The sequence below is a fragment of the Leucoraja erinacea genome, chromosome 3 (assembly GCF_028641065.1).
Source record: "Leucoraja erinacea ecotype New England chromosome 3, Leri_hhj_1, whole genome shotgun sequence".
NCBI lineage: Eukaryota > Metazoa > Chordata > Chondrichthyes > Rajiformes > Rajidae > Leucoraja > Leucoraja erinaceus.
This window is the reverse complement of record NC_073379.1, coordinates 102,614,155-102,640,653: the sequence shown is the minus strand read 5'-3', so window position 1 is coordinate 102,640,653 and position 26,499 is coordinate 102,614,155. Positions and strand designations below refer to the sequence as shown.

The 26,499-nt window shown below is 41.4% G+C and overlaps 1 protein-coding gene across 2 annotated transcripts in view; it reads right to left on the bottom strand.

Annotated features, from left to right (window-relative positions):
- The window catches only part of fam172a (family with sequence similarity 172 member A), a 430,929-nt gene that overhangs the window by 244,992 nt on the left and 159,438 nt on the right, over positions 1 to 26,499 (bottom strand). For both annotated transcript variants that reach the window (XM_055633335.1, XM_055633336.1), the window contains exon 7: positions 19,735 to 19,953. In XM_055633335.1, coding sequence (XP_055489310.1) covers positions 19,735 to 19,953 — 219 coding nt within the window. The remainder of the gene's footprint in view (positions 1 to 19,734; positions 19,954 to 26,499) is intronic.

Genomic DNA, 26,499 nt, shown 5'->3' with positions numbered 1-26,499 from the left:
GGTCCTGGCAACATCCTCGTAAATCTTCTCTGGTTTCTTACAAGATTAATGACATCACATCCTCCCTATAGCAGGGTGACCAAACTGAGCATAGTACTCCAAGTGTGACCTCACTAATGTTTTGTACAACTGTAACATGACATCCCAACGTCTACACTCAATACCCTGACTGGCGTCAGAGGTTATGGGGAGAAGGCAGGAGAATGGGGTTAGGACGGAGAGATAGATCAGCCATAATTGAATGGTAGAGTAGACTAGATGGGCTGAATAACCTAATTCGACTCCTATCATTGTTGACCGTATGATGAAGGCCAGTGTACTAAAGGGCATCTTGACCACCCTGTGACACCATTTTCATGGAACTCTGTTACCTGTAATCCATCTGCTTTACAACACTCCCAAGGTCCCAACCATTCACTGTAAAGGCCCTGCCCTAGTTTTGACTCATAATTTTCCTTTCTTTTGCATCTTAAAATTGTGCATCTCTAACTTTCCCAATTTTGATGAAAGGTCAAAGTTAGTATTTAGCCATCAGAAGATTTAAATTGGTTTACTAAATGATCAACCTGCTCATTGTTATCACTGCCATGTATTCCTTTGCTCTGCACCTTCATGTTTTTAGTCATTTAGTCTTTCCTATCTTCCATTTTATTAGACTTTCTCTTTTGTTTTTTTTCCACGTGCCTTTCTCTGCAACGTAAATGTATTTTATCTCACGAGAATGCATTTGCATACTGATGAGAGGCGACTTGAATTCAAACACGAGCTCTATTTCAACCCCCACACGTGCTGCCTCGCCTGATCTATCCCACAATCTTTTTTTGCATTTTAGATTTCCGCATCCTCAACAATTGTTTTCGTTTATTTTACCCTCAACCAGTGAAAATTGTACAGAAACACAAGAGCCTGTAGACACTGGAATCGTGGGGGAAAAAACGAAGTGCTGGAGCAACTCAGTGGGTCAGGCCGCCTCTGTGGAGGGAAATGAATAGGCAACGTTTTTTGGGTTGGGATGAAGTGTCCCGACCTCAAATGTTGCCTGTCCATTTCCTTCCAGATTCTGCCTGACCTGCTGAATTACTCCAATATTTTGTTTTTTGCTTGAGTGAAAATAGTTTTTCATTATCAAAACCTATACCTTCAAAAACTTCATTTAACTCTACTTTCCATTGTTTTTTTTCCAGTAGAAATAAGTATATTGCCATTCTTCATAAATAACTTTCCATTTCTGTCATTACTCTGATGTATCTTTATTGTATGAGTTCTACATCACCATAGCATGTGCTTGAATGATAGCAAAGAAGTTTGTAGCATTCTAAAAAATGAATTTTGAGTTTGGTTTATTCTCAAATAACATTTAAATGTATAATATTTACATTCACCAACAAAAATAAAAGAATGCAGAAGAACAAAATGAGTTTAACTCTGGGACAATGAAGGCTGCTGCGAATTAGAATTTCCAGAAAGATTCTTCATCTCAACACTCCAGCTGATTTCTAATATATTCTAGCACAGAAGTCAGCAGAAAAAAATATAACATAATGTAGTCATTCACTTTGACAACCTCAAAGAGTATTGGGTTGGCATTCAATGGCAATAGAGACTGAAACTTTCTTCAGTGAATGCCAGAAGCATTAGTGCTCTGCTGTGGAGTTAACTTTTGGGGCATCTTATTCCCAATGGTCTGATAGAAAATGCACAACAATTTCTTGCTTTGTCTATGTGAAAATCAACCTTAGTGGGTTTGTCTTTAATGCTGGTTCCACTAAGTTAAAGGTAGACGAGTATAAAATGCCATTATTTTCAGAAATGGCAATTATAGTCGAGATATTTCATTGTTCACCTCCACTTCCCAGTTATTGTTAACATTCATTGGCCATCCGTGTGTAGCATCTTCATTCCTGCAATTTTTAAATGATCTAATTGGTTGTGGCAATTAGTGAATGACTACACACACACACACAAATGCACACAAAGGTACGTGCAATGGTGAGTAGGTCAGAAGAAAAAATAGTTATCTGGAGACAAAATTGGGAGTAAAAGTAGCTATATAGAGCCATCTGGTGCCCAGTGCAGGTGGCTACACAGTGGAGTGACCGCTAATTTGAATTGTAAGAAATAGAAAATGGAGGAAACACTCAGCAGCCCAGGCAGCATCTAGATAGTGAGAACCATTTCATCTTAATGATTTACTGAGTATTTCCAACAAGTTGTCTTTTGCTTTTCATGGAAATTAGAAACATAGAAACATAGAGATTAGGTGCAGGAGTAGGCCATTCGGCCCTTCGAGCCTGCACCGCCATTTATATATGATCATGCTGATCATCCCAACTCAGTATCCCGTACCTGCCTTTTCTCCATGAAATTGAATGTGCTGAAAGTTTGAATAAAACCTCAGCAGAAAGTAAATCTCATCTGTAGGAACAGTACAACCTATGTATTTAAATAAATCACTGTAAAGGTTCATTTGGCAACATCCCAGGCCCAATCATCTTCAATCGCCCTTGACATTTGTCAACATTACTGCCACTGAATTTCTCTGACAATCACATTCTGAGTTCGGATTCACCAGTGACCAGAATCTGAAATACGCAGATCATCTGGTACAAATGCAGTGGTTTTTATAGATCAGAGGCAGGGAACCCGACAACGAATCTCTCAATTCTTGAATCCCCAAAGCCGATCCAGCATCAGCAAGGCGCAAGTCCAAAAACACTCAATAAGCTTTACACCATTTCAGATCCAAACAATCCACCATTCTGATCATTCACTCCCTTCACCTTCAAAACACCATGATTGCACAATATACCTACTGCAACAATTTCCAAAGGCTTCATCAACATTATCCCTCAAAAGGATGAGTATGTTAACATATGATGAGCGTTTGATGGCACTGTGCCTATATTTGCTGGAGTTTAGAAGAATGAGGGGGGACCTCATTGAAATGTACCGAATAGTGAAAGACTTGGATAGAGTTGATGTGGAGAGGATGTTTCTACTAGAATTTCTTTAGTCGGACCTTGGTGAATCTGTAGAATTCTTTGCAACAGAAGGCTGTGGAGGCCAAGTCAGTGGATATATTTAAGGCAGAGATAAATAGATTCTTGATTAGTACGGGTGTCAGAGGTTTTGGGGAGAAGGCAGGAGAAAGGGGTTAGGAGGAAGAGATAGATCAGCCATGATTGAATGGCAGAGTAGACTTGATGGGCTGAATTCTACTTCTATCACATGATGTTATGGAAACTGGTAAAATTCTTACCACGAAGAACTGTAACCATATGGGAAAATTAATACCTGCAAATTCCTCTGCAAGTGCCATTCTAAATTGGAAATGTATCTGTGTTTCTTAATTTTTGCAACACTTTAACTGTATGACTACCTTCACCAGCAGGAATGCAGTGTTCATAAAGATAATTCATTGCCATCTTTTCAACAACACTAAGGAATGGACACTAATGGCTTTGAATGCAACTTCCACCACAAATAATTGAAAAATACATGCAAAGTCCCAAAAGATCTGCAAGAGGATGCTTGTCAAACATTCAAGAAGAACTCAAAACAAGACTCAGCAGTCCTAGTACATTTAATCACGAGGGGTGCTGCATTGAAGGCGCCTCTGCCTACAGCCTGTCCGTTTTTCCCTACCTTTTTTCTATTTTAGTTTGTCTAACAGTTTTGTTTTGGGGATTCTTTCGTTTTTCTATGTGGGGGAAGGGGGAGGGGTAAGGGGGAAATCGCTTCCCAGTCGCTTCCTGGCTGGGATGCGACTATTTCTCCAAGTCGCGTCCTCGCCCCCCCCCCCACCTCGCGGCCTACCACTGGATTGGAGCATCCTTTCCTACCGGAGACCGGGGACCAGACCAGAGCTTCGGCAGCGGCGGCGCGCTGCTGGATTCACCATGGAGCGTGCGATACCTACCTGGATCGCCTTTTGGAGCTCTGTTGGGCCCGCTGCTCCAACATCGCGGGGCTGCGGTTTGCGGAGCTCCCAGTGTGGGCGGCGCTGACCGACATCGCGGAGTCCTGGGGCCCTTTGCCGAGGGCCGTCAGCGTTGAATCTCCGCCCGGCGCGGCCTGGGGACATCGGGAGCAGCGGACTCCGGTGGGGAACCGGCCGATTTGGAGGTCCAAGCTGCTGAGGTTGGCCTCCCGTTCTGACGTCGGGGTGCCAACATCTCGGCGAGCAGGCCTGAGCGACGGGCCGCCCGTAGCGGCGACTGCGGGGGGCTCCAGAGGCCCCGACCACGGGTGAACATCAGAGGAAGATGACTAACTTTGGTGCCCTACAGTGGGAAACTTTTGATTCTGCTGTGTGGGGATGTTTTATGTTGAACTCAATCGTGTGTTGTGTTCTTTATTTTATTGTCTGGCTGTATGGTGATCACATTTCACTGTGTCAACTGGCACATGTGACAAATAAATGTATCTTGTATCTTGAAACTGAACACCCATAAAAACTCCCAGGTCACAGTGCCAATGTATAAAAAGAAATATAATAAGAACCATAGCTCAAACAGCCTCTCTTAACATTGCCACAGGACGGACAAAGAGCTACAGATGCTGGAAACTTGAGCAAAACATTAAGTGTAGTGGGTCAGGCAGCATCTATGGAGGGAATAGATAGGTGATGTTTCTGTGTGTAGGAAGGAAAGGCAGATGCTGGTTTAAATCGAAGATATACACAAAATGCTGGAGTAAGTCAGCGGGAGAGGCAGCATCTCTGGAGAGAAGGAATGGGTGATGTTTCGGGCCGAGACCCTTCTTCAGACTGATGTCAGCGGAGTGAGAGTTACATAGATAAGGAAGTGTATAGATAAGGAAGTGTAAGGTGTGAAAACAGGACAGAGGGAATGAAGTTCAAGGAAAATGTAGAATAGATCATTGTTAGTTGGGAGAAGGTAACAACAAAGCAAACAGATAAAATGTGGTCAGAGACCGTAAGACTGGTTGGGGAACTGGGAAGGGGGAGGGGATGGTGGTGACGTTTCAAGTTGGGACTCTTCTCCAGACTTATTCCGTTGAGCTACTCAAGCACTTTGTGGTCTGTTTTATAGGCCTTTGATGAAATTATTTGAATAGGCTGACAGAGGTATGGGTTTTGTGATATTGCTTTAATAAAGCCATTCACAGATCATTGGGAACACGGAGCCAAGCACAAGCACGGCCCAAGTGCAACCAAATGACAAAAAAACTGCAGATGCTCGCAACCTGAAATAAAAACGGTAATTGTGAAAAACATATGTAGGAAGGAACTGCAGATGCTGGTTTAAAACGAAGATAAACACAAAAAGCTGTAGTAACAGCGGTACAGGCATCTCTGGAGAGAAGGAATGGGTGACGTTTCGGGTTGAGACCCTTCTTCAAACCCTTCTTGTTAGAAACACTCAGCAGGTCAGACAGTATTGTGGAAAGAGAAATATAATTAATATTTCATATCAAAAACCTTTTATAAGATGAAGGATTTCCAATCTGAAATCTTACTTTTTTTTTCTCCTTCCACAGATGCTGCCTGACTTGATGTGTGATTCTAATATTTCGTATTTTTATTGAAGGCCCTGATGGGATTCTGAGACAATTGCAGGATTATGAGAACACTGTAGAAGAGCCGTGATATTCATTGCACCTTTGGAATGGAAATGTAAAAAATATAAACTAAAAATATTTTATTTCCCTAAATACCTTCCATGCCTGATGAAATATGAAATAATATGTCATACACAGATGGCAAGCGCTCATCCAAAGTTGGTGTTCTCAGTGCATAACCAGTTATGTTAGTGCTACAATGTCAAGTTACCATATCATATTACCAAGGCAAGCAACAAAAAGTTAGCCAAAGAAGTATAGAATCATAGAGCATGGAAACAGGCCCTTCACCCCAAGTTTCCATGCTGACCAAGATGACCCATCTAAATTTGCCACATTTGCCCGTATTTGAAACACATTCCCCTAAAATATTTCTCGCCATGTACGTGCCCAAATGTATTTTAAATATAGTTGTACCTGCTTCAACGACTTCTTTGAAAGCTCATTCCATATATCCATCAATCCGATCATTGAATTTCACCCCGGTCATTCCCTCTTCTCCCGCTCCCATCAGGCAAAAGATACAAAAGCATGAAAGCATGTTCCAACAAACTCAGGAAGAACTTCTTTCTCTCTTGTTATCAGACTACTGAATGGTCTTTCCATAAACTAAGCTGTAGTCCCGATTTTCCAACCTACCTCATTGCAGACTTCGGACTTTTTCTCCATGACTGCAATGCTGAAATATTGTAAACTATATTCTGCATTCTGGTATTTTTCCTCTTTGCACAACCTGTTGTAATTGTGAACAGCTTGGTTGTATACATTTATAGTATGATCTGATTTAATTAGTTAGCACGCAAATAAAAGCTTTTCATTGTACATCTGTACACGTCACAATAAACCAATATCATAAATCTTCCTGAGATGCACGTGATCCCAGCTGCCTATACCTGACCTGTCTTCTTTTCCCTGACCAGAACCCTATTTTTTCTTTTTATTTAGGATTCGTATTATGCCAACCTTTTTACTCTTGTAACTGCCTGCAATCTACCAGCAAATTTGTTCCTCTAATTCCCATGGACTATTTGGGACTATTCCACTCATATAAGGCCATTGGATAATCCGGCAACAATGAAATCTCGGACTACTAGCATGACCTCCTTATTCAGTGATGCACTGCCCCCTCCTCCTTTACCTCTACGTCCATCTCGCCTCTAGCCTCGTGCATCCTGGAACATTAAGCTACCTGTTCCAGGGCTCTCACTTAACCTTTTTTCCCTGTTGCCAGCCGGGCAACCTAGGCAGCTTTTTAGGTTGCCAAATGACAGTTTAGGTGGTCATTTAAGACGGCTTGCATGACGTGTGCGATAATGTGCTCGGACGAAGTGCGTAGTTACCAGTCGGAATTATGCTCAATGAGGCATTCACATATTATTTCTGCTTCAAATAAAGTCACAAACTATACATATTCACCAATCAAGATATGATATATCGCACAATGACATGCAGCAAAATTATAAAACGGTATCTCGACTCTTTTTACACATTGCTATTAATGCAATTTCTATCAGTTCTTTCCACTTCCAAACTAAAATGTGGTTTGATTATTCAGCATATGATCAACCTGTGTCAATAAATCGTGGACCATGCTAACATATATGCTTAACCATGCACACTACAGATTGATGCAAGCATGTTTTCTGTGAAGGACCGAAAAGTATCATGACATGGCCAGAGCATGGGTCGTTATTGCTATTGGTACAGAAACACTCTCGCTTCACACATAATTTATCCACAAAAAAATATACAGGTTGCAAGGAAATTTCTAAAGGCACTTTATGATAATAGCTGTTAAAACTGACTATACCCATCTGACAGGTTAAACATTACACTAACTGACAAGAGATGGCCAAAGGACATAAATGCAGCAAATGTTCTTTTGGTAATATGTTTAAAGGTGTCAAGACACCACATTACCAGATCCAGATTAGATGTATGTGTTGTGAGCAGCAATGAAAATACCCAGCTTGTAAGCACCAGATTAAAAAGAAATTGTTGATAAACGCTGTTTCCATCATTCCCACTTCAGAATTAACGTTAAAATTTCAACTGAAATATCTCCTGACCAAATTTGTGTTGTATATGACTGACTGTAGAAGTGAAACCTGGATAAATCCAAAGTATAGTTGTGAATGTTGCTCAATAAATAACTACAATACTGATACTCCATATTAAGAGCAATGATTTGCCGTTAAAATGAATTCTGTAATAACGTGTCAACGGTAGCAGTGACAATCGAACACTGCGGTTTTAATGTTTCACGTGTTCACAATTTAATGAATCCATCTTTATGGACTAAACAAATAATAACATTGGGAATTAAAACACATTTGATTGCATTCCGTTGTTCGCTCTATTGACATTTCCAGCACAAAAGGGTCGGGGGGGGGGGGGGGGTGTGAAGCAGTGCGGGTGGATAGATGGCGGGGTTTAGAAGGCAATCGGGGCGGAATGGATGGATTGAGGCAGGTGAATTAGTACGTGTTGGTTGGAGTAGGTAAAATTGTGAGGGGAGAGCACGGGGGATGTCAGTGGTGATGAATGGGAGGGGATCAGTACGGGATGGATGGGGATAGACAAAAGTGCTGAGGAAACTCAGCGGGTGAGGCAGCAACTATGGAGCGAAGGAAATAGGCAACGTTTCGGGTCGAGACCCTTCTTCAGACTGTTCCTCCCCATTCTTCTTGAATGGGAGGATCAGTACAGGATGGATGGGGGGGGGGGGGGGAGATCAGCGCAGCATGAATGGGGGGGGGGGGGGGGGGGTGGGTCAGTACAGTGTGGATCGGCAGGTCTGTGCAGGATGAATGGGGGACCACTACAGGATGAATGAGGGGATGGTGCAGGGTAAATGGAGGGTGGGTCAGTACGGGATGAATGCATGGATTAGTACCACTCCCCTTGTTAGATGGATGGATGGAGGGACAGAAGTGCAGGGTGGATGGGAAGGGGGGGTAAGTACAGGATGAATAGGGGGACCAGTGTAGGAATGGATGGGGGGGCCTCAGGGGGGGGGGGGGGTGGAAGGAGAATCATGAGAGGTGGATAGGGTGATCAGCGTAGGATGAATTTTTCCCCTCCCCTGTCCGCTACACCTGGGGGGGGGGGGGGGGGCCTTGGGGGGGGGGGGGGGGAGCCCCTTGTTAGGGGATGTCAGTGAGGACTGAATAGAGGCAGGAATGGGGATCAGTGGGGATGGAGAGGAGGGGGTCCCAGAATAAGGGGGGGGGTGGAGGGGGCCGTACGAGAGAGAGAGAGAGGGAGGGGGGGGAGCGAGTTGGGGAGGAAGGAAGGTCAGCGCTCCTCGGACAACATCGCCCTGCTGCCTTGTCCGGCCCTGTCCATCGCCAAGTGCCGTTGCCAAAGGGGGAGGCGGTTGGGATCTCCTCACCACCGCCTCCCCTCCTCCACCAACCAACAGCAAGGTGCGGGGCCGAGCGGTGCAGCTCAAAGATCCTATAGCTATAGGATCTTTGGTGCAGCTGCTTCAGAACGGTATTAGCGAATGACGGGCCTCGCACAGCAGCAGCAGCGGCGGAACAGCGACTCCATCTTCTCCTCCTCCCGGACCCCGCCCACCTTGATAGCAGCAGCTGCTTGCAAATCTGCTAACGGCGCTCTCAAAACATACTCTCTCGCACGCCGAGGCCTCCCCCTCCCTCCCTTCCTCCTCCCGGCCTGTGGGAGGGTTTGTTTTGAAAGCGCCGTTAGCAGATTTGCAAGCAGCCTCCGCTATCAGGGCGGGCGGAGTGCGAGAGGAGGAGATGGAGCCGTTGTCGTGGCCGCTGCTGCCACTGTGTGGGGCCCGTCATTCGCTCTGACCCTTCATCGCCACGCACCTGGTATCTTTGCCCCGCAATACAGCCATCGCCGACACGAAATGTCACGTTCCATTCTCCAGAGATGTTGCCTGACCCGCGGAGTTACTCCAGTTTTTTGTGTCTATCTTCGGTATAAACCAGTATCTGCAGTGCCAAGCCGGGCAAAATGACTCAGCGCTTAGGTTGCCTGGCGGCACTTTGGATGGTCAATGGCACCCGGGCAACCGCTAATTTCGAGCCCTAAGTCTGTTCCGTCCCTTGCTAGCTTGGTTTCCGTAATGGCTATAACAACCCATTCGCACACACCTATCCATGCATGGAGTTCAATTGCTTTCCCTGTCAGACATCATGCTTAAAAATTTTTAACCAATGATCCTTCCTTGCTCCCTGCCGTGCTCCTGCCAATCTTGCCTATTGTAGTTGCTGCCATTAACGTCTGTACTGACTTCCAGCCTCCTACCTACCTCACTACTGCACTGGACCCCACATCCTTGATAATCTCATTTAAACCTTCCTGAGCAGCATTAACAAACCTGCCCACTAGGATATTGGTTCTGCTCCAGTTCAGGTGCAACCCCTCACTATTGAGCAGGTCATCTCTGCATTAGAAAAGTTGGTCAGCATGTTCAGCAATTTCAATTATCTTTCCAATAAATACTCTGAAACATACATTTAATGTCTTTATTTACTGCTTAAGTACCTTTTCTCACATAGAGTGTGGAATTCTCTGCCTCAGAGGGCGGTGGAGGCAGGTTCTCTGGATGCTTTCAAGAGAGAACTAGATAGGGCTCTTAAAAATAGCGGAGTCAGGGGATATGGGGAGAAGGCAGGAATGGTGTACTGATTGGGGATAGAAACATAGAAACATAGAAAATAGGTGCAGGAGTAGGCCATTCGGCCCTTCGAGCCGGCACCGCCATTCGATATGATCATGGCTGATCATCCAACTCAGTATCCTGTACCTGCCATCTCTCCATACCCCCTGACCCCTTTAGCCACAAGGGCCACATCTAACTCCCTCTTAAATATAGCCAATGAACTGGCCTCAACTACCTTCTGTGGCAGAGAATTCCACAGATTCACCACTCTCTGTGTGAAAATTTCTTTTCTCATCTCGGTCCTAAAAGACTTCCCCCTTATCCTTAAACTGTGACCCCTTGTTCTGGACTTCCCCAACATCGGGAACAATCTTCCTGCATCTAGCCTGTCCAACCCCTTAAGAATTTTGTAAGTTTCTATAAGATCCCCCCTCAATCTTCTAAATTCTAGCGAGTACAAGCTGAGTCTATCCAGTCTTTCTTCATATGAAAGTCCTGCCATCCCAGGAAACAGTCTGGTGAACCTTCTCTGTACTCCCCCTATGGCAAGAATGTCTTTCCTCAGATTAGGAGACCAAAACTGTACACAATACTCCAAATGTGGTCTCACCAAGACCGTGTACAACTTCAGTAGAACCTCCCTGTTCCTATACTCAAATCCTTTTGCTATGAATGCTAACATACCATTCGCTTTCTTCACTGCCTGCTGCACCTGCATGCCTACTTTCAATGACAGGTGTATCATGACACCCAGATCTCGTTGCATCTCCCCTTTTCCTAATCGGCCACCATTCAGATAATAGTCTACTTTCCTGTTCTTGCCACCAAAGTGGATAACCTCACATTTATCCACATTATACTGATCAGCCATGATCACATTGAATGGCAGTGCTGGCTCGAAGGGCCAAATAGCCTACTCCTGCACCTATTGTCTATTGTCTATTATTGCTACCATGCAGCAAATCTTAGGAATATGGATACATGGTCTGATTTTCAATTGTAAATTGCACTTTGGCAGCACATGATTAAACCATGGGCTTGTTCGAGATGCAACAACAGAGATATAAAGGTTGTGTGAAGAAGCATTAACTCCGTAGCAGCTTGACATGCTACATCTTGTCATCTAATTAGTATACCGTGCTTTGGGTTGGCTTAACTTTCCAGTCTTTCAATTATTCAATTTTCTCCTTTGTCAAATTTGTATGGAGTAGAAAATATAAATATTAAATATGGCCATTTCCAACATTTTCATGCACTTTATGCTGAAAATACTCACATCCCCCACATTTAAAAGCAGGAAGCAGAGCTACTTTATTACATGTTTTGTGTTCGTCTAAGTATTTGTGTCTGTGATGCTTCTGCATGCAAGATTTTTAATTGTACCTGTACCTCACCATACACCATGCATATAACAATAACCTCGACTTGACTTAATTACTTGTCAAAAAATAAAAGTGCATGTGGAACTCAGCGAGTCAGGCAACATCTGTGGAGACAAATAAACAAACAAAGTTTCAATTACGGACCCATCTTTAAGACTGGAGTTCAGGGGAGATAGCTGGCAGCTGGGGTGAGTGGAAGAGTTGGAGCATGATTTGACAAGTGATAGGTGGATCCAGATACAGAGGAGTTGATTGGCAGATGAGTCAGGTTGGAGAGAGAAGGGTGGAGATAGTCGCAAAGGCTGGAGGTGGTAAGTGGAAAAGACAAGGGGCTGCGGATGGGTAAACGCTCATCCCCTATCCGCATTAGACATTACAGTACTTATGGGGACACTGTGTATTCATGAAGGAGTAGGGATTGGCCCTGCAGTTAGAGTATCATTGTTTCAACTGACAGGCCAATGCTAACAGTGTATATTAGGTATGTTGCAAAACTTACCTTCAGCGGCGCTGCAGTTCTGCCACTGCCCGAGTGCGCGACTTTGGCCCCGTTGAGAGGGGGGCGGGTTTAAAGCGCGATTTTCTCTAGGCTGTTTAAATCGATGTTGTTCAGCCTACTTACTTGCTGACGAAAAATCGTTGCGACGTTCGTTTGCTGCATGTATTTTTAAACTAAATTGGATTATTTAATTGTTAGAGTAGATTAAAAATCATCCTCTAAAGCCGCGAACCCCGACAACGGGACGGATCTCATGTAGGGGACAAGGCAAGGTAGGTTGTTTATTTTTACATTAAAAAGGGCTTCTTAAGATCCCTTTATACAACATTTTATGTTGCGAGTAGCTGACTTGGGGCCCAATCTGAACCGGCAGTATCTTTCATGCCGACATGGGGTACAAATTCACCGCAATGGCAGCGTTCTAAACCAGCGCGTTCCACAGAATCCCATTTAATGGCTGATTTAAATGGCCATTAATTTACAACATTTGAACACTAAATTCCTTCCATTTGGCCTATAAATGAATGTCAATGAGATTTAAAAATCATATTTTATCGTGAATTCGTGTGTGAATGTTCTTTGGACATTTAGGCTATTTAAAAATGCTAATCTTTCCTTAAGAAATGGATAGATGTTTAGATCTAGTAATTGAATTTTGGAATTAGCTACAATTGGGTAACTAACTAATTATATGCGTTAATTTCAGGTCATCCAAGTAAGATTGTTTAATATTTGTTTCAGAATGCTTTAATCTATAATAACTGAACATTTATTTCAGTTCTCTTAATTTTTAATAAAGTTATGGGCTTTAGACTGTCCTCGATCACAGCTTTTATGTTAAGTCAATGGAAAATCAATAGGGAACAAGATGCTAATTTCCGAGTATGAAAATGGCCATAACCTTTTTAATACTGAAGATTTGAAAGTGAATTAGGTGTCAAATTAAACTTCTTTTTATGCTTTATCTGATGGGATAAATTGCAGACTTGATTTTTTAAATCTCAAAATTTTTTAACATTGCTATGTATATGACATGTTGATATCCCACTGCTTTCATTTTCACAGAGAGACACAAGTGTTGCTTTTGTTCCAGAACTTTCAGCCATGAAGTTCTCTGAACTAACACTTGCCACTCTAATTTGCTGCAGACATGCCCATACTTACAGGCTAATCATTACCTGTACAACTAAAGATAAATTTGCTGTTAGCTAATCTATTGCCTTCATGGGTTTGGGTCTAACTTGGTATTCCTGTGTCCTTCTGGCCTCATATGATCACAAATAGTATCATGGAATTATCTTCTGTGTAAGAAGGAACTGCAGATGCTGGTTTAAACCGAAGAAGGGTCTCGACACAAAACATCATCTATTCCTTTTCTCCAGAGATGCTGTCAGATTCACTGAGTTACTCCAGATTTTTGTGTCTACATGGAATGATCTCAATGGCATACTACCTGTACATATCGAATCGGCTTCATCGATACAGTATGTTAAAATGCAATTGTTATGCTGGTGTCTAAAAATTAGTTTATGCCCATTTTTAGTTTTGCTTTGGAATAACAGAGTAGATCTAGAAACCCAAAACTCACATGAAATTTGGTGCTTAAGAAGGAACTGCAGATGCTGGAAAATCGAAGATAGACAAAAGTGCTGGAGAAACTCAGCGGGTGCAGCAGCATCTATGGTGCGAAGGAATTAGGCAACAAAATTTGGTGTTGTGTTGAATGAATATATCCAGCAAGATGATGACATCAAGTGTGCATCCTGAGGTAGCTTGGAGGATTAACTAGACCAGAATCATTACAGGTTGGTGATGGGTTAATGGGAGCATCTTAAAGACCACGTAATGTTGAGGTACCTCAAGAAATTGTTTTTATTTGTAGTATTTTTTGGGCAAAAACAGTCAAAATAAACTCCAACTTTTAAGTATTTTAAACTGGAAGGAGTAGCAGCACCATTTAAAAAAAAATGATACATAATTCCATCTTGTGCTCAGTTATCAGAACAAAAATGTAAATGGAACATCTCATTAAAGAGGCATACTTGTTATAAAGATTATCTGAAACAGGCTGTCAGTGCACAACCTTCTGGCATCAAGCTAATCTCAGAAAATTTGGTAGTGCATTATTTCGAATCAATAACTAATTAACAAAGTACAATAGAACTTGCAATGGTTCTTAGATTCCTTGTTAAAAATGGCTTTTGGCTGAACAGGAGCAGAAAGGTCGTCTTCTTGACATCTCCGCAAGCCTTACAACACCCTGCCACTGTCAGATTAAATTACTTTACAGCAATAATTGACGAACGTTAAAACAGAACAAGATTGTTACAGAAGGATGTCACAATTACATTGTAGTCAATTGTGATATAAATTTCTTCTTCTGACCTTGCATCATATCTTAATTTTTTTTTTGGTTGACCTGAGCAGAAGATTAAGAGGAAACCTCTGCCTTGAACTTCAGAGGTCTTGTCTCAGAAGACATTCTGAGCATTAGATATTGCATGATAGATAATCACATAGGATGAGCTTAAAATAGTATTTCATATTTCAACAATGTTCAGCTAAAAAGCATAATTAATTTGTTAGTTGCCATTTCTTGCAAAAGCAAACTGAATGAAATGAAAAAGCAAAGTGGTTACCATTGCTGATATTATTTTGCTTGGCGATCAGTCTTGAACTTGGTAAAATATGTAATACGTCTGAAGTTTAGTTTTGTGCACACATTTAGAACTTGTTGATTATAAATCTTTTTTTAAAACATTTTCTTGGACTTTCTAAGGCTATGATAATTTTATTGGTTCAAAAACCTTTTGAGTTTCTTCATTTGGCTAATAGACAATAGACAATAGGTGCAGGAGTAGGCCATTCGGCCCTTCGAGCCAGCACCGCAATTCAATGTGATCATGGCTGATCATCCCCAATCAGTACCCGTTCCTGCCTTCTCCCCATATCCCCTGACTCCACTATTTTTAAGAGCCCTATCTAGCTCTCTCTTGAGTATCCAGAGAACCGACCTCCACCGCCATCTAGTAGAAAATAGGTAAATTGATTAGTGTTGAAATTTTGTTTAAATGCGTTCAAGATTTCTGTAACAAGTGATTTTCTACCACTACACCAACCAATGGTCTGTGATCTGTAAAATAATTACATTTATAGAGATAGACAAGGTTAAAAAGTAAGGCACTCTACATAAACCATCAAAGCAGCAGTTCCGAAAATAAGTAAAGTTGGGTAAAGTAGTTAGAAGTTTATTAATGCATGTAAAGAACTGCATTAATCAATTGAACTTAATTTTCAACTTGTATGGTGTAGCTGAATACTTAGTTTGCAGGCAGTCCATGCTTCCTCATGCTCTAATTAACCCCTAAAGACCAGAATCTTTAAGGCACATTGCTCTCCAAATTAGAAGGTTTTGCAGCAATTTCATGTGCTTTTTAAACTAAAACACTGGGAAAGGGGTGACTTTGAGCCAAATAAATGAGAAAATAATTATCTTCTGAGACTTAGCATCTGAGTTACAGAGAAGACAAGTTTAATGAAACAAAAATATATCAGGATGCTCATCACTAGAAGCAATAGAAAATAACAAATATAATGAATAGGAACAGCAGATGCGGGTTTATACCAAAGATAGATACAAAATGCTGGAGTAACCTTGTAGGTCAGGCAGCATTTCCGGAGAAAATGGATAGGTGACGTATCTGGTCAGGACCATTTTTCAGACTCAAGAACTGAGTAGTAAAAGAAATGAGTAGAGTTAAAGTGATTACTTGACGGTTAAATCACCGTTTCTCCCAAAATATAGGATTTATTGTATATGTATTGGTAACGGAAAATAATATTACCATGCAAAAATTGTTTATTGTCATTGAAACCTCAAATGAAGTTCAAACGGAATTTGGTTTCTGCAGTCATACAACAAGAAAAGAACTAAGACACACAACCAACACAATTTACACAAACATCCATCACAGTGAATCTCCTCCTCACTGTGATGGAAGTCTTGTCTCTCCCCTGTGTTCCATTCCACTACCGATGTTAAAGCACCCGGCAGGTGATGGCAAGACCCGCGGCCGTTAAGGCCGCGCCGGGCGATGTAAGGCCCCACTACGGGTCTTAATGTTGGAGCCCCCAGCGGGCGATGTAAAGCCCCCCTCCGGTTCTTAATGTTGGAGCCCCCGGCGGGCGATGGCATCCCGCGGCCGCTAAAGCCGTGCCGGGTGATGTAAGGCCCCGCTCCGGGTCATTTTCAACCCCGCAACTCGGGCGGGAGAAGTTGCCGTTGCGGGAGCTCCGAAAACCGGTCTCCCACCAGGGACCAGCGAGCTCCCATTGTCACCGTCCACCGGACCAGCGGCAGGAGCCTCCAAGCTCCGGAGTCGGTTCGCAGCCACGCGTCACCACAGCTCTCCACGCTCCGAAGCCGGCCAGCCCCACGATGGCAAGTCCGCAGGCTCAGCGACTGGAGCCCCCAGGTCATTCTGGTTGGAGGCCACTCCACGGTGCTAGGCCCCAACGACAACGGGGATCCGACAGGGAAAATAACCCAACAGGGAAGAGATTAAAAGTTTCCCGCAACCCCCCACGGCTAAAAACAATATAAAACCACAACAAACTATACATTCAATGGGACAAAAATTAAAAAAAAGACAGACGGACTGCAGAGGCCGCTGCAACGTCAGTCGTGCCGCCTACTGGTGTGCATAAATATGTAATAGCAGCATATTTTACAAGCAGTGACACGATCGATCAGTCAGCATGGATTTATGAAGGGGAAATCATGCTTGACTAATCTTCTGGAATTTTTTGAGGCTGTAACAAGTAGAATGGATCAGGGAGAGCCAGTGGATGTGGTGTATTTGGATTTTCAAAAAGCCTTTGTCAAGGTTCCACACAAGAGATTAGAGTGCATAATTATAGTACATAATATTGGGGGTAGGGTTTTGACATGGATAGAGAACTGGTTGGCAGACAGGAAGCAAAGAGTAGGAATTAATGGGTCTATTTCAGAATGGCAAGCAGTGACTAATGGGGTGCCGCAAGGTACAGTGCTGGGACTCCCGGTTATTTACAATACCGTATTTCCCGGAAATGAAGACGCTATTTTTTACCCTAAAATAAGGCCCGAAAATGTACCTGCATCTTGGAGGCCGAAGGTTAGCTTGTTAGCCAAGAAAGATAGACCAAAAAGATGGGCCAAATCGCTTTTGAAACATGGGGAGGGGGGGGACACACAAATGAGGACTAACACAGGGGTCGGCAACGTACGGCCCGGATTTGGCCTGTAACCCGCTCATCCGGCCCGCAGGCGTTTTTTTTTTCAATGGATGTTTTCAAGAGAGAGTTAGATTTAGCTCTTAGGGCTAGGGAAAAAGCAGGAATGGGGTACTGATGTTGGGATGATCAGCCATGATCATATTGAAAGGCGGTGCTGGCTCAAAGGGCTGAATGGCCGACTCCTGCACCGATTTTCTATTTTTTAATGATTCTAATATAAATGGACAAAAAAATAAACATCCGGTTTCTCTAGTCTGGTCTTTCTCATTATTTGATGTTCAAATACGACATACAGAAATGAGTTTCAGTCATCCAAGGCAAATAACTTGAGGAATTTTCTTTTTGCAACATAATCAGTCATGAACTTTCCTAAATAAAACATCCATAATTCCAACACTTTATATGAAAAAGTACCATGGCTTGGGAACCGGTGTGGGGAAGCCGCCGAGAACAAAGAGGGACCCAGTTTAGTGGGGCCGCTGAGAAAACAAAGAGGGACCATTGGGACTACATTGAACACTTCGAGTCAGCACCCTATACGTGCCTACTGTTTGCATACTTTGTGCATAGTATGCAAAACAAAGAATTTCACTGTGACAGGTCACATGTGATAATAATAAGGTATGATAAAATATCAGCCTCAAAATGTAACACGGTAGAAAACAACTTCCTGCCTGGCACATTTGATGCCGTTAGGGATAGGTTGGTGAAATACTTCCTGTTTGAAAGTTAACATTAATAGAATAACATTTTGCAGTTTAACTTTTTACCATCTTCAACATCCACAAAGAAGAACAAGAGATGTAAATAATGTAAATTCTCGAAGTACAATATCCTGAGAGATTATGTGTTTAACGTAGTATCTGATATGAACATACTCATCACTTTCTTCAACAAAGAAGGTTGGCATGTATCTGCTTCCTATCTTTTGATGGCCCCTGGTAAATGCTTCCCCACATAGGACCACTATATACTGCACACTGTACACTTAGCAGTTACTGATTGATAATTTTGAGTCACTGTACACTTAACTGTACAATTAACCATAATTATTTCTGATGCATCCATCCGGCCGAGTAATAACACAAAGGCACCGTATGGCAGTGAATGAAATTATTGCCATTACATTGATTTATAAACTACTTGTCCCATACATAAAACTTCAATAATGCAATTACCTTTTGCATGTCCATGGGGGCTTTGCCTTGGAAAAATATATTTGATTTAATTTCCAGAACTCTTAAGAATTCCACAAATCTAGCGGAACCCTCCATTTTGAATGTCAGCTCAAATCTAGATAATCTTGATTCCTGAGGTATCTAAATATATGAAGTCACTGATTGATACTTTGAACTTGCTTAAAAAAAACTTGAATTTGTAGCAACTATAAAAGTCATTTGGATTTATATGGAAAGGACGGGTTTACGGGGCTATGAGCCAAATGCAGGCAAATGGTACTACCCCAATATGCAAAATTGGTCATGTGGACAAGGTGGGCCGAAGAGCCTGTTTGTATGCTGTACAGCTCTATGATTCCATTGGCTTAACACGACAGCTTTAATGAATTTTTAGGATTTTAAGATTTTGTAGAACATTTCTCAAATGCAATGTGAACTCTGTTCTATTAACCACCTTTTGCTATTACATCAACCTAGAAGCAATGTATAATGCATAGTATAGATGCAAGGCACCCGCTAATGTCAAAGCCTGAATAATATTGTCTCTGCCCCCTACAGAAACGGGGAACTATGGACAGGACTGTTATAACGATCTCATGCTGCTAGCATTACAAAATGTAAGGGTGCACTGAATAAGTGATGGGGTAGAGCAAGGAAAACACTTGCTCATTATAAAGCACCACTACTATTCAACCATAAATATTTATCAAGATATTAATAATTTTCTCTTTGTTGTGCTACAGCTTCGCTATCATACATCTTTTAGAATTGCTGCATATTAGTTTCCTTGGACTTAGTAAAACCTTGCCATTAAAAGTAGATTACATTATGACATTTCTTAGCTAAAAATTAGCTTTCAATTGCAGAAATTTATAATACAACTAATGTGTATTTTTACACATGACATGAAAGTCCAATCCAGAAAATTCAGTGTACAATTTGGATTATCACTTTGTTACACCACTTCCTAACCTAAATTAAAGTTAAACTTAATTTCTTCTAAAATGTTTGAACATGTTTTGAGGTTTATTTCAAAATTAGAACTAAAGGAGATTGATAAAATGTCAGTGATGTATTGTTCTTGTTTATTCTATTATAAATATTAATTAACTAGTAAGCATAAACAAATTGATTAAAAAAATCTATTATTAATAAAAACTAACAAATACTAACCCTGATGGGGATGTGCTTTGGCTCTTTTTCCTTTTGAGGATTTCGATATTTTTCATAAACATCTCGCTGTTTCTTTGTCTCCTTCTGACTGTCATCCTTCTTCTCTTTCTTTTCCACTGGCTCATCTATGTCATTTGTAGGTGACTGCATGTGCTTCTGTAGCTGCTCCACTTCTATGTAGTTTTCATTGGTATTTAGAACTATTACTCCATATCCTTCCTGTTTTAAAATGATACAAAGGAAAAAAAATTACATTTTATAGAATTTTGCTTACACCTTTTAGGAGTGAAACAATAAAACTATTAACATCTTTTTTCATTTCATATTGTTGGGCTATGAATCTTTTACGCTGTCATAACTTTGATGAAATATATAGTATATGTGGTGTAAAATTTGGAATTTATAAAATAAAATAAGAAACAAGGGGAGGAGTGAGCCATTTTGCCTTTTGAATGGTCATTCATGCATCAAACTCATGGCTTATATTCCATCAATGCAATGTCCTGTACTATTCCCATATTCCTTAATATCCAGAAATCTTTCAATATTTCTCTAAAATTAACTCAATTCAGGGGTCAAGGAAAGAGCGTTCACGTCGCGGCCGTGTTTCCACCAATCTTTCCACCACCACGCACAAGAAGCACAAGAAGCGACAAGACAGACACCATTGTACGCAGAGGCCGAGAAGTGTATTCAGCTCTAGCTGAACACTTCTAATCTTATGTGTGGACTCGATAAGAAGAAGAAGAACTCAATTCATGAGCCCCCTCAGCTCCTCCAGGATTGAGAATTCAAAACTTCACCAACATCTGCATAAATAAATTTCTCCAACTTAACTTTAAATGGACTATGCGGAATTCTGAGTCGTCCGATTCTAAACACTGCAGTCGGAAAAATATCCACTAGGCTATTAAGACCTATAAAATGTTTTAATTTTTCAAAAGATCTCTCATTCTTCTAAACTGTGGAAAAAGAGACCTCTAAGAGCCCACCCCACAGGAGGTTAGTCAACGGTTCAGTAATAAGAAATGTCACCTATTCCTTCACTCCATAGATGCTGCCTCACCCGCTGAGTTTCTCCCGCATTTTTGTCTACCTTCGATTTTTCCAGCATCTGCAGTTCTTTCTTAAACATTTGCCTTCCTAATCACTTGTTGCAGCTGAATGTTGGCTGTCACTGTGCATAAGGATACTTAGGTTCCTTTTGAGCATCTAAATTATCAATCCCTCCATAATTAAACTAAGCTCCACTTATCCGTCTTGAGCAGCAAAATGGATAACATCTCATTATTTTTTATCTGCCATAATCTTGCTCACTCACTCAGCTTGTCAACTTTATTTTGAATTCCCTTTCTATTCTCCTCCCATATCACAATTTCACTTGCAAAACACATACAGCTGGAGGAGCTGAGAGAACCAGGCTGTAACTATGGAAGGAAATAGATGGTTGACGTTTCAGGTCAAAAGATCTGGACTCGAAATGTCACTGTCCGTTTCGCTCCACAGATGCTGCCTTGTCTGGAATTCCTCTTGCTGCTGGTTTTTCGCTCCAGTTTTCAGCATCTGCAGTTAGTTGTGTCTTCACTAATTCACTTAGTTTTGTGTCAGCAAATACAAAACCATGACCTAAAGATATGTCATCCTAATTGAAAATATCTGGGGGCAAGCACTAGTCCCTAGAGTACTGGGAGGAGGTGGCTGATCTAGCACTCTGGTGCCAGGACAACAGCCTCCTCTTGAACATTAAAAAAATGAAGAAGCTGATCGTGGACTTTAGGAGGGCACATCATCCGAGGACGTACACTCCATTGAGGATAAATGGGGATACTGTGGATAGGGTGAGCTGTTTCAAATATCTGGGAGTCCACATCTCTGAGGATATGACATGGACATCACCCGCCGCAGCACTTGTGAGTAAGTCAAGGCAGCGCCTTTACCACCTCAGGCAATTGAGGAAATTCAGAGTGTCTCCGAGGATCCTCCAGTGCTTCTACTCAGCGGCTGTGGAAAGCATCTTGTCCGGAAATATTACCATCTGGTTTGGGAATTGCTCTGCCCAGGACAAGAAGGCTCTGCAGAGAGTAGTGCGTTCGGCTGAACGCACTATGGGAACTTCACTCGCCCCCCTGCAGGAACTATACATCAGGAGGTGCAACTCCAGAGCCAATAAAATCATGGGAGACCCCTTCCACCCCTGCAATGGACTGTTCCAGCTGCTACGGTCAGGCAAACGCCTCCGTTGCCATGCTGTGAGAACGGAGAGGTTGAGAAGGAGTTTCTTCCCAGAGGCCATTTGGACTGTAAATTCCTATCTCACCAGGGACTAACTTTACTGAACGTTTTTCCTTCCGCCCACAATCTATATTACTAAATCTCTGATCTTGACCGCTTTTGGCCTACTGTGCTGCGATTTCCGAGAGAACACAGCCACCTACGGCCGTCATTTTTGGCCACCTCGCTCAGAGCCCTCCTCCGTGCGGAGGATTTTTCCTGTCGATGAAAAATGAGAGAGCTATTAATGTTTCTAAAGAATTCCCTATTTTCTCTGCTGCCCCCACTGGCGGCAGGGGGAGGGACTATAACACCCGGAAGTGTCGTGCCTCACTCAGTTTCTGCCGGACCCAGGAAGCGAAAGGATCACGGCTCTCTGAGCTGCGGATCTACTCCACGGTGAGTCCCCTCGATGTGGTTTTCCCTGAACTGATGTGTATTTTGTCGGCTTGCTTGCAACGTGTTTTGTCCCGCAATTGCTTGCCGTTTTTAAACTTGGTTTCAGCGAATTGATATGTATTTTGTCGGCTTGCTTGCAACATGTTTTGTCCCGCAATTGCTTGGCATTTTTAAAGGGCAATTTTCGGATGGGTAAAGTGAATAAACATTTTATTAGATCAGAACTGTGTTTAATTTTAAAATTGACGCTCATTCTGTGATTTTGGCTGGGTTGCAAGATGGCGTCGGTGACGTTAGCGGCAAGATGGCGTCGATGACGTCATTTCCGGTCGGTGACAAGATGGCGCTGACTGCAGAAGACACAGAGTGCAGACGCTGCTGAATAATTCATGACTTTCTGCTCTGTCTATGGTAAGTATGTGTTTGTTAGATGTTATTTAATAGCAGCATTTTGTTTCAGCAACAGCCTCCACAGCAGGCTTTAAAGATTTGTTTTACACACTGTATATTCAACACGTTCTGAAGTTACTTGCCATTTTAGTAGTGTGTGTGTGTGTGTTTTAATTTAGTATTTCGTAGTTCAGAGCTTATTTGTTATGTTTAATAGCGTGGTGGCTGTCAGGAAGAAGCTGTTCCTCAATGTAGATGTTACAGTTTTCGGTTTACAAAATTCGGACGTGACTCCAGAAGTCTCTCTCTCTCTCTCTCTCTCTCTCTCTCTCTCTCTCTTGGTCTAGTATATTATAAAGCAACAAATGTGCTTTTTGCGATAGCTACAAAAGATTACCTCGTATCAGGAGGTAAAGAATCTTTTGGAAACTAGGTTTAAGATGTAATTAGTGCTAGATTTACTCTATAAATTAAATGAGATAACTAATGAACAATTACACTTAGGTACAGAAATAATCATATAAATGAATCTCAGGAAAAAAAATATTATTTTCCTGCTTTTTGGATATGATTGACTAGCAATATTATTTACAGCATGATCCAACATTCTCCCCAGGGCCCTTTGCAACTTTTTACAATCTTGCAAGATGGTTTTCAGAATCCTGTCGTTATATCGTTATACCCACCCCTCCCACCATAACAGTAAAAAGACTAAGTTGCAGTCTATTGCACAGTCTGAAATGGCAGCTTTCAGTCCACTGCCTTTTGTATAAGAAAACGGTCAGAAAGGTCATGACAGGCCAAGAAGAAAATTATCTTGATACAAAGTGCTCTGCCATGGGTAAGTGCTCTTTTGTCAGCATGTCTCGCATTCACCAACCTCGCAAGCAAATCCAAGTAGTTTTAATGCTCTGTTCTGAAATGTAGCTAGTACTTTCTATCATCTCTGCATAACAGAAACACATGAGGATAATTTTAATGGAAAGTCCAATTCTAAGTATCTACAATAACTTATCAGCAAATTCTCGATCATTCACTTAGTACCTATCTGCCTATATAATTAATATGTAATTGTGACACAAACCGTATTTCAGACCAATGGTTATTAAAACTGTGTTGTATGTTCCTGGAAATCATTAAATTTGTCGTTTAAGAATATATGTCATGTACTGGAAACCCAATGTTGCTACATATTCATAACTGACGTATAAGTTCATCAGTTTTTCAGTCACTCTGTGGGGCACAGGAGTAAGGTGGGAGAAACAGTAAAAAGGGCTAAGGAGGAGTTGGAGATGGATATGGAGTTCCAACAGTCAATTTGGTTAAAGTTCTACAGTAGATTAAACAAATGTGCTTTTAGGAAAAGTCTTATAAAATAATAAGTGAAAGCAGAAACACTAAGACAAAAACAAATCATGCTAATCATTTGATCAAAATCAAATCAAATATGGCACGTGCTAAAAGCTGCTCATGGTGATTATGCTTAATACTGCAATAAGCTAACAATGCAATCTGCTTACACTGCAAAAATGAATGTAATTCTATAACTTAGCTAAAGATAAGAATTTAAGCACTTTGATGTGGTGGGCTAAAAGTTAATACCTGTCACAGTGAGATCTTAATTTTAGCAAAGCTGTCAAGTGAAGTTGTGTTTCTACAGAGAAAGTAGCAATGCATGAAGTTAGTTAATATAAACTATTCCTACATGAGTCAGCTGTAGAGTACTAACGCCAGACACTGGAAGCAGTTTTCTCAAGATGTGGGTAACATTGGTTCATCTTGAGTGCACAAGGCATATGTGGGAAATTACCATAGGACATTACTTTTTACAATAACACAACATTCTTAGGTATTTCCTGGTGTGGGCCAATAATGACCAGATGTTGTACATAATTTTGGTTTAGAGCCGAAATAAATTAAGGTCACAGTTTAAATTGTTTACTCCATAATCATGAGGCTCTGTATAACAAAAAGAAGGATTTATAATAAAAACAGATTTTATAATAAAAAACTAAGGTTTTCCAGATTGTTTGAAGTATTACTAATTACTGTGGTTCTGAACAATACATACCATGAAGGCGGCAGGATGAAGAGTCTTCCTGCATTAAGTTAATTAATCTCAGCTCACACAATATCTGGCCTCTGCACTTTTATCAGGGACGAAGGAAAATCAGCCAAAGGTTAAACTAATGATTGTTCTTCAATCATGAAAAAAATGTGTATGAACATTAAGCAAAACATGTGATTTCCTCAAATAGCCTTAGAAAATGTGTGTCTTCAAGATAATCAATGGTCACCTCGGGGAGCTGCCAATACCTGTTCAACATGTTTCAATGGTTGCAGCTAAAAGAAAATAAGTCTAAAATAATTGCAAAATTAACTTTAATTTGTACACAGCTATTGTATGCCTACTAAGTTTAAGGCATGTATTAACTGATCATTTGCAATACAGTAAAGCTCCAATATCCACTATTTGACCATTCTGAAATCTTGATGGTTCAGCAACTGGTTCACAAGGTAATGTTTGCTGTCCCATTCCACTCACCTGGCTGCCAGATGATGCTGTCCTTTTCCACACATCAGGGCCTCACTTCCCTTCCAGTGTCCCAGTTTCCTTGTTCCCTTTAAAAACACTGCATCCCCAGTCCCTGTGCTCTCTTTCCACTTTCTGGGGCCCCAGTTCTGGCATTCTCTTTCCACCCACCAGGAACCAGTTTCTACAATCTCTTTCAATTTGGATCACAGTACAGTTTGTTATTATACTGTGCAACATTTAATAAAAATATGAACAAAAGATGCATTGAAGTACTAATAGAAATAACAACCAATAATCCAGAAAATCGGCTATTTTGCAATCACAAATGTCCCAAATATGCCTGATTATTAGAGTTTCTCCTTTGCTGTTATTGTACAGTGCAGGTTAAACACATATTAATGAAGATTGAAGTTATTTCCAGATAATTCAATCCACAATGATGGCCTGGATGTTACTGGTATATGCCTGTGAAATGTTCTTGGTATCTTGGCCACCACAACCCAGAACAAATCTCATTAAAGAAACCTCTTTGAAAGTCTTTGACAACCAGAAAAGCTCTGCTCCCAGTTGCCTCCTACTTGTTAGTATTTAAAACTACCAGGATTTTTAAATGTGTTAAATATTTATGACATTCAGAAATATTTGAAAACTATTCATTTTATGTTTTAGAAACATAGACATAGAAACATAGAAATTAGGTGCAGGAGTAGGCCATTCGGCCCTTCGAGCCTGCACCGCCATTCAATATGATCATGGCTGATCATCCAACTCAGTATCCCATACCTGCCTTCTCTCCATACCCTCTGATCCCCTTAGCCACAAGGGCCACATCTAACTCCCTCTTAAATATAGCCAATGAACTGGCCTCGATTACCCTCTGTGGCAGAGAGTTCCAGAGATTCACCACTCTCTGTGTGAAAAAAGTTCTTCTCATCTCGGTGTTTTATATTCACATTTCATTTTTAATAGTCAACTAAGGTAAGTCAACTAAACCATTTAATCAACTAAGGAGGTAAGTCAACTAAATCATTTAACTATACAGTTAATTAATTAATACATTAACCAATGCACATAAAACTTACCTCCTCCTTATAATTCTTCCTACAGCTCTACAATTACTGTTGAAACCAATGGACTAGCAGATCCTGGGCCATCCAGATATAGGATCC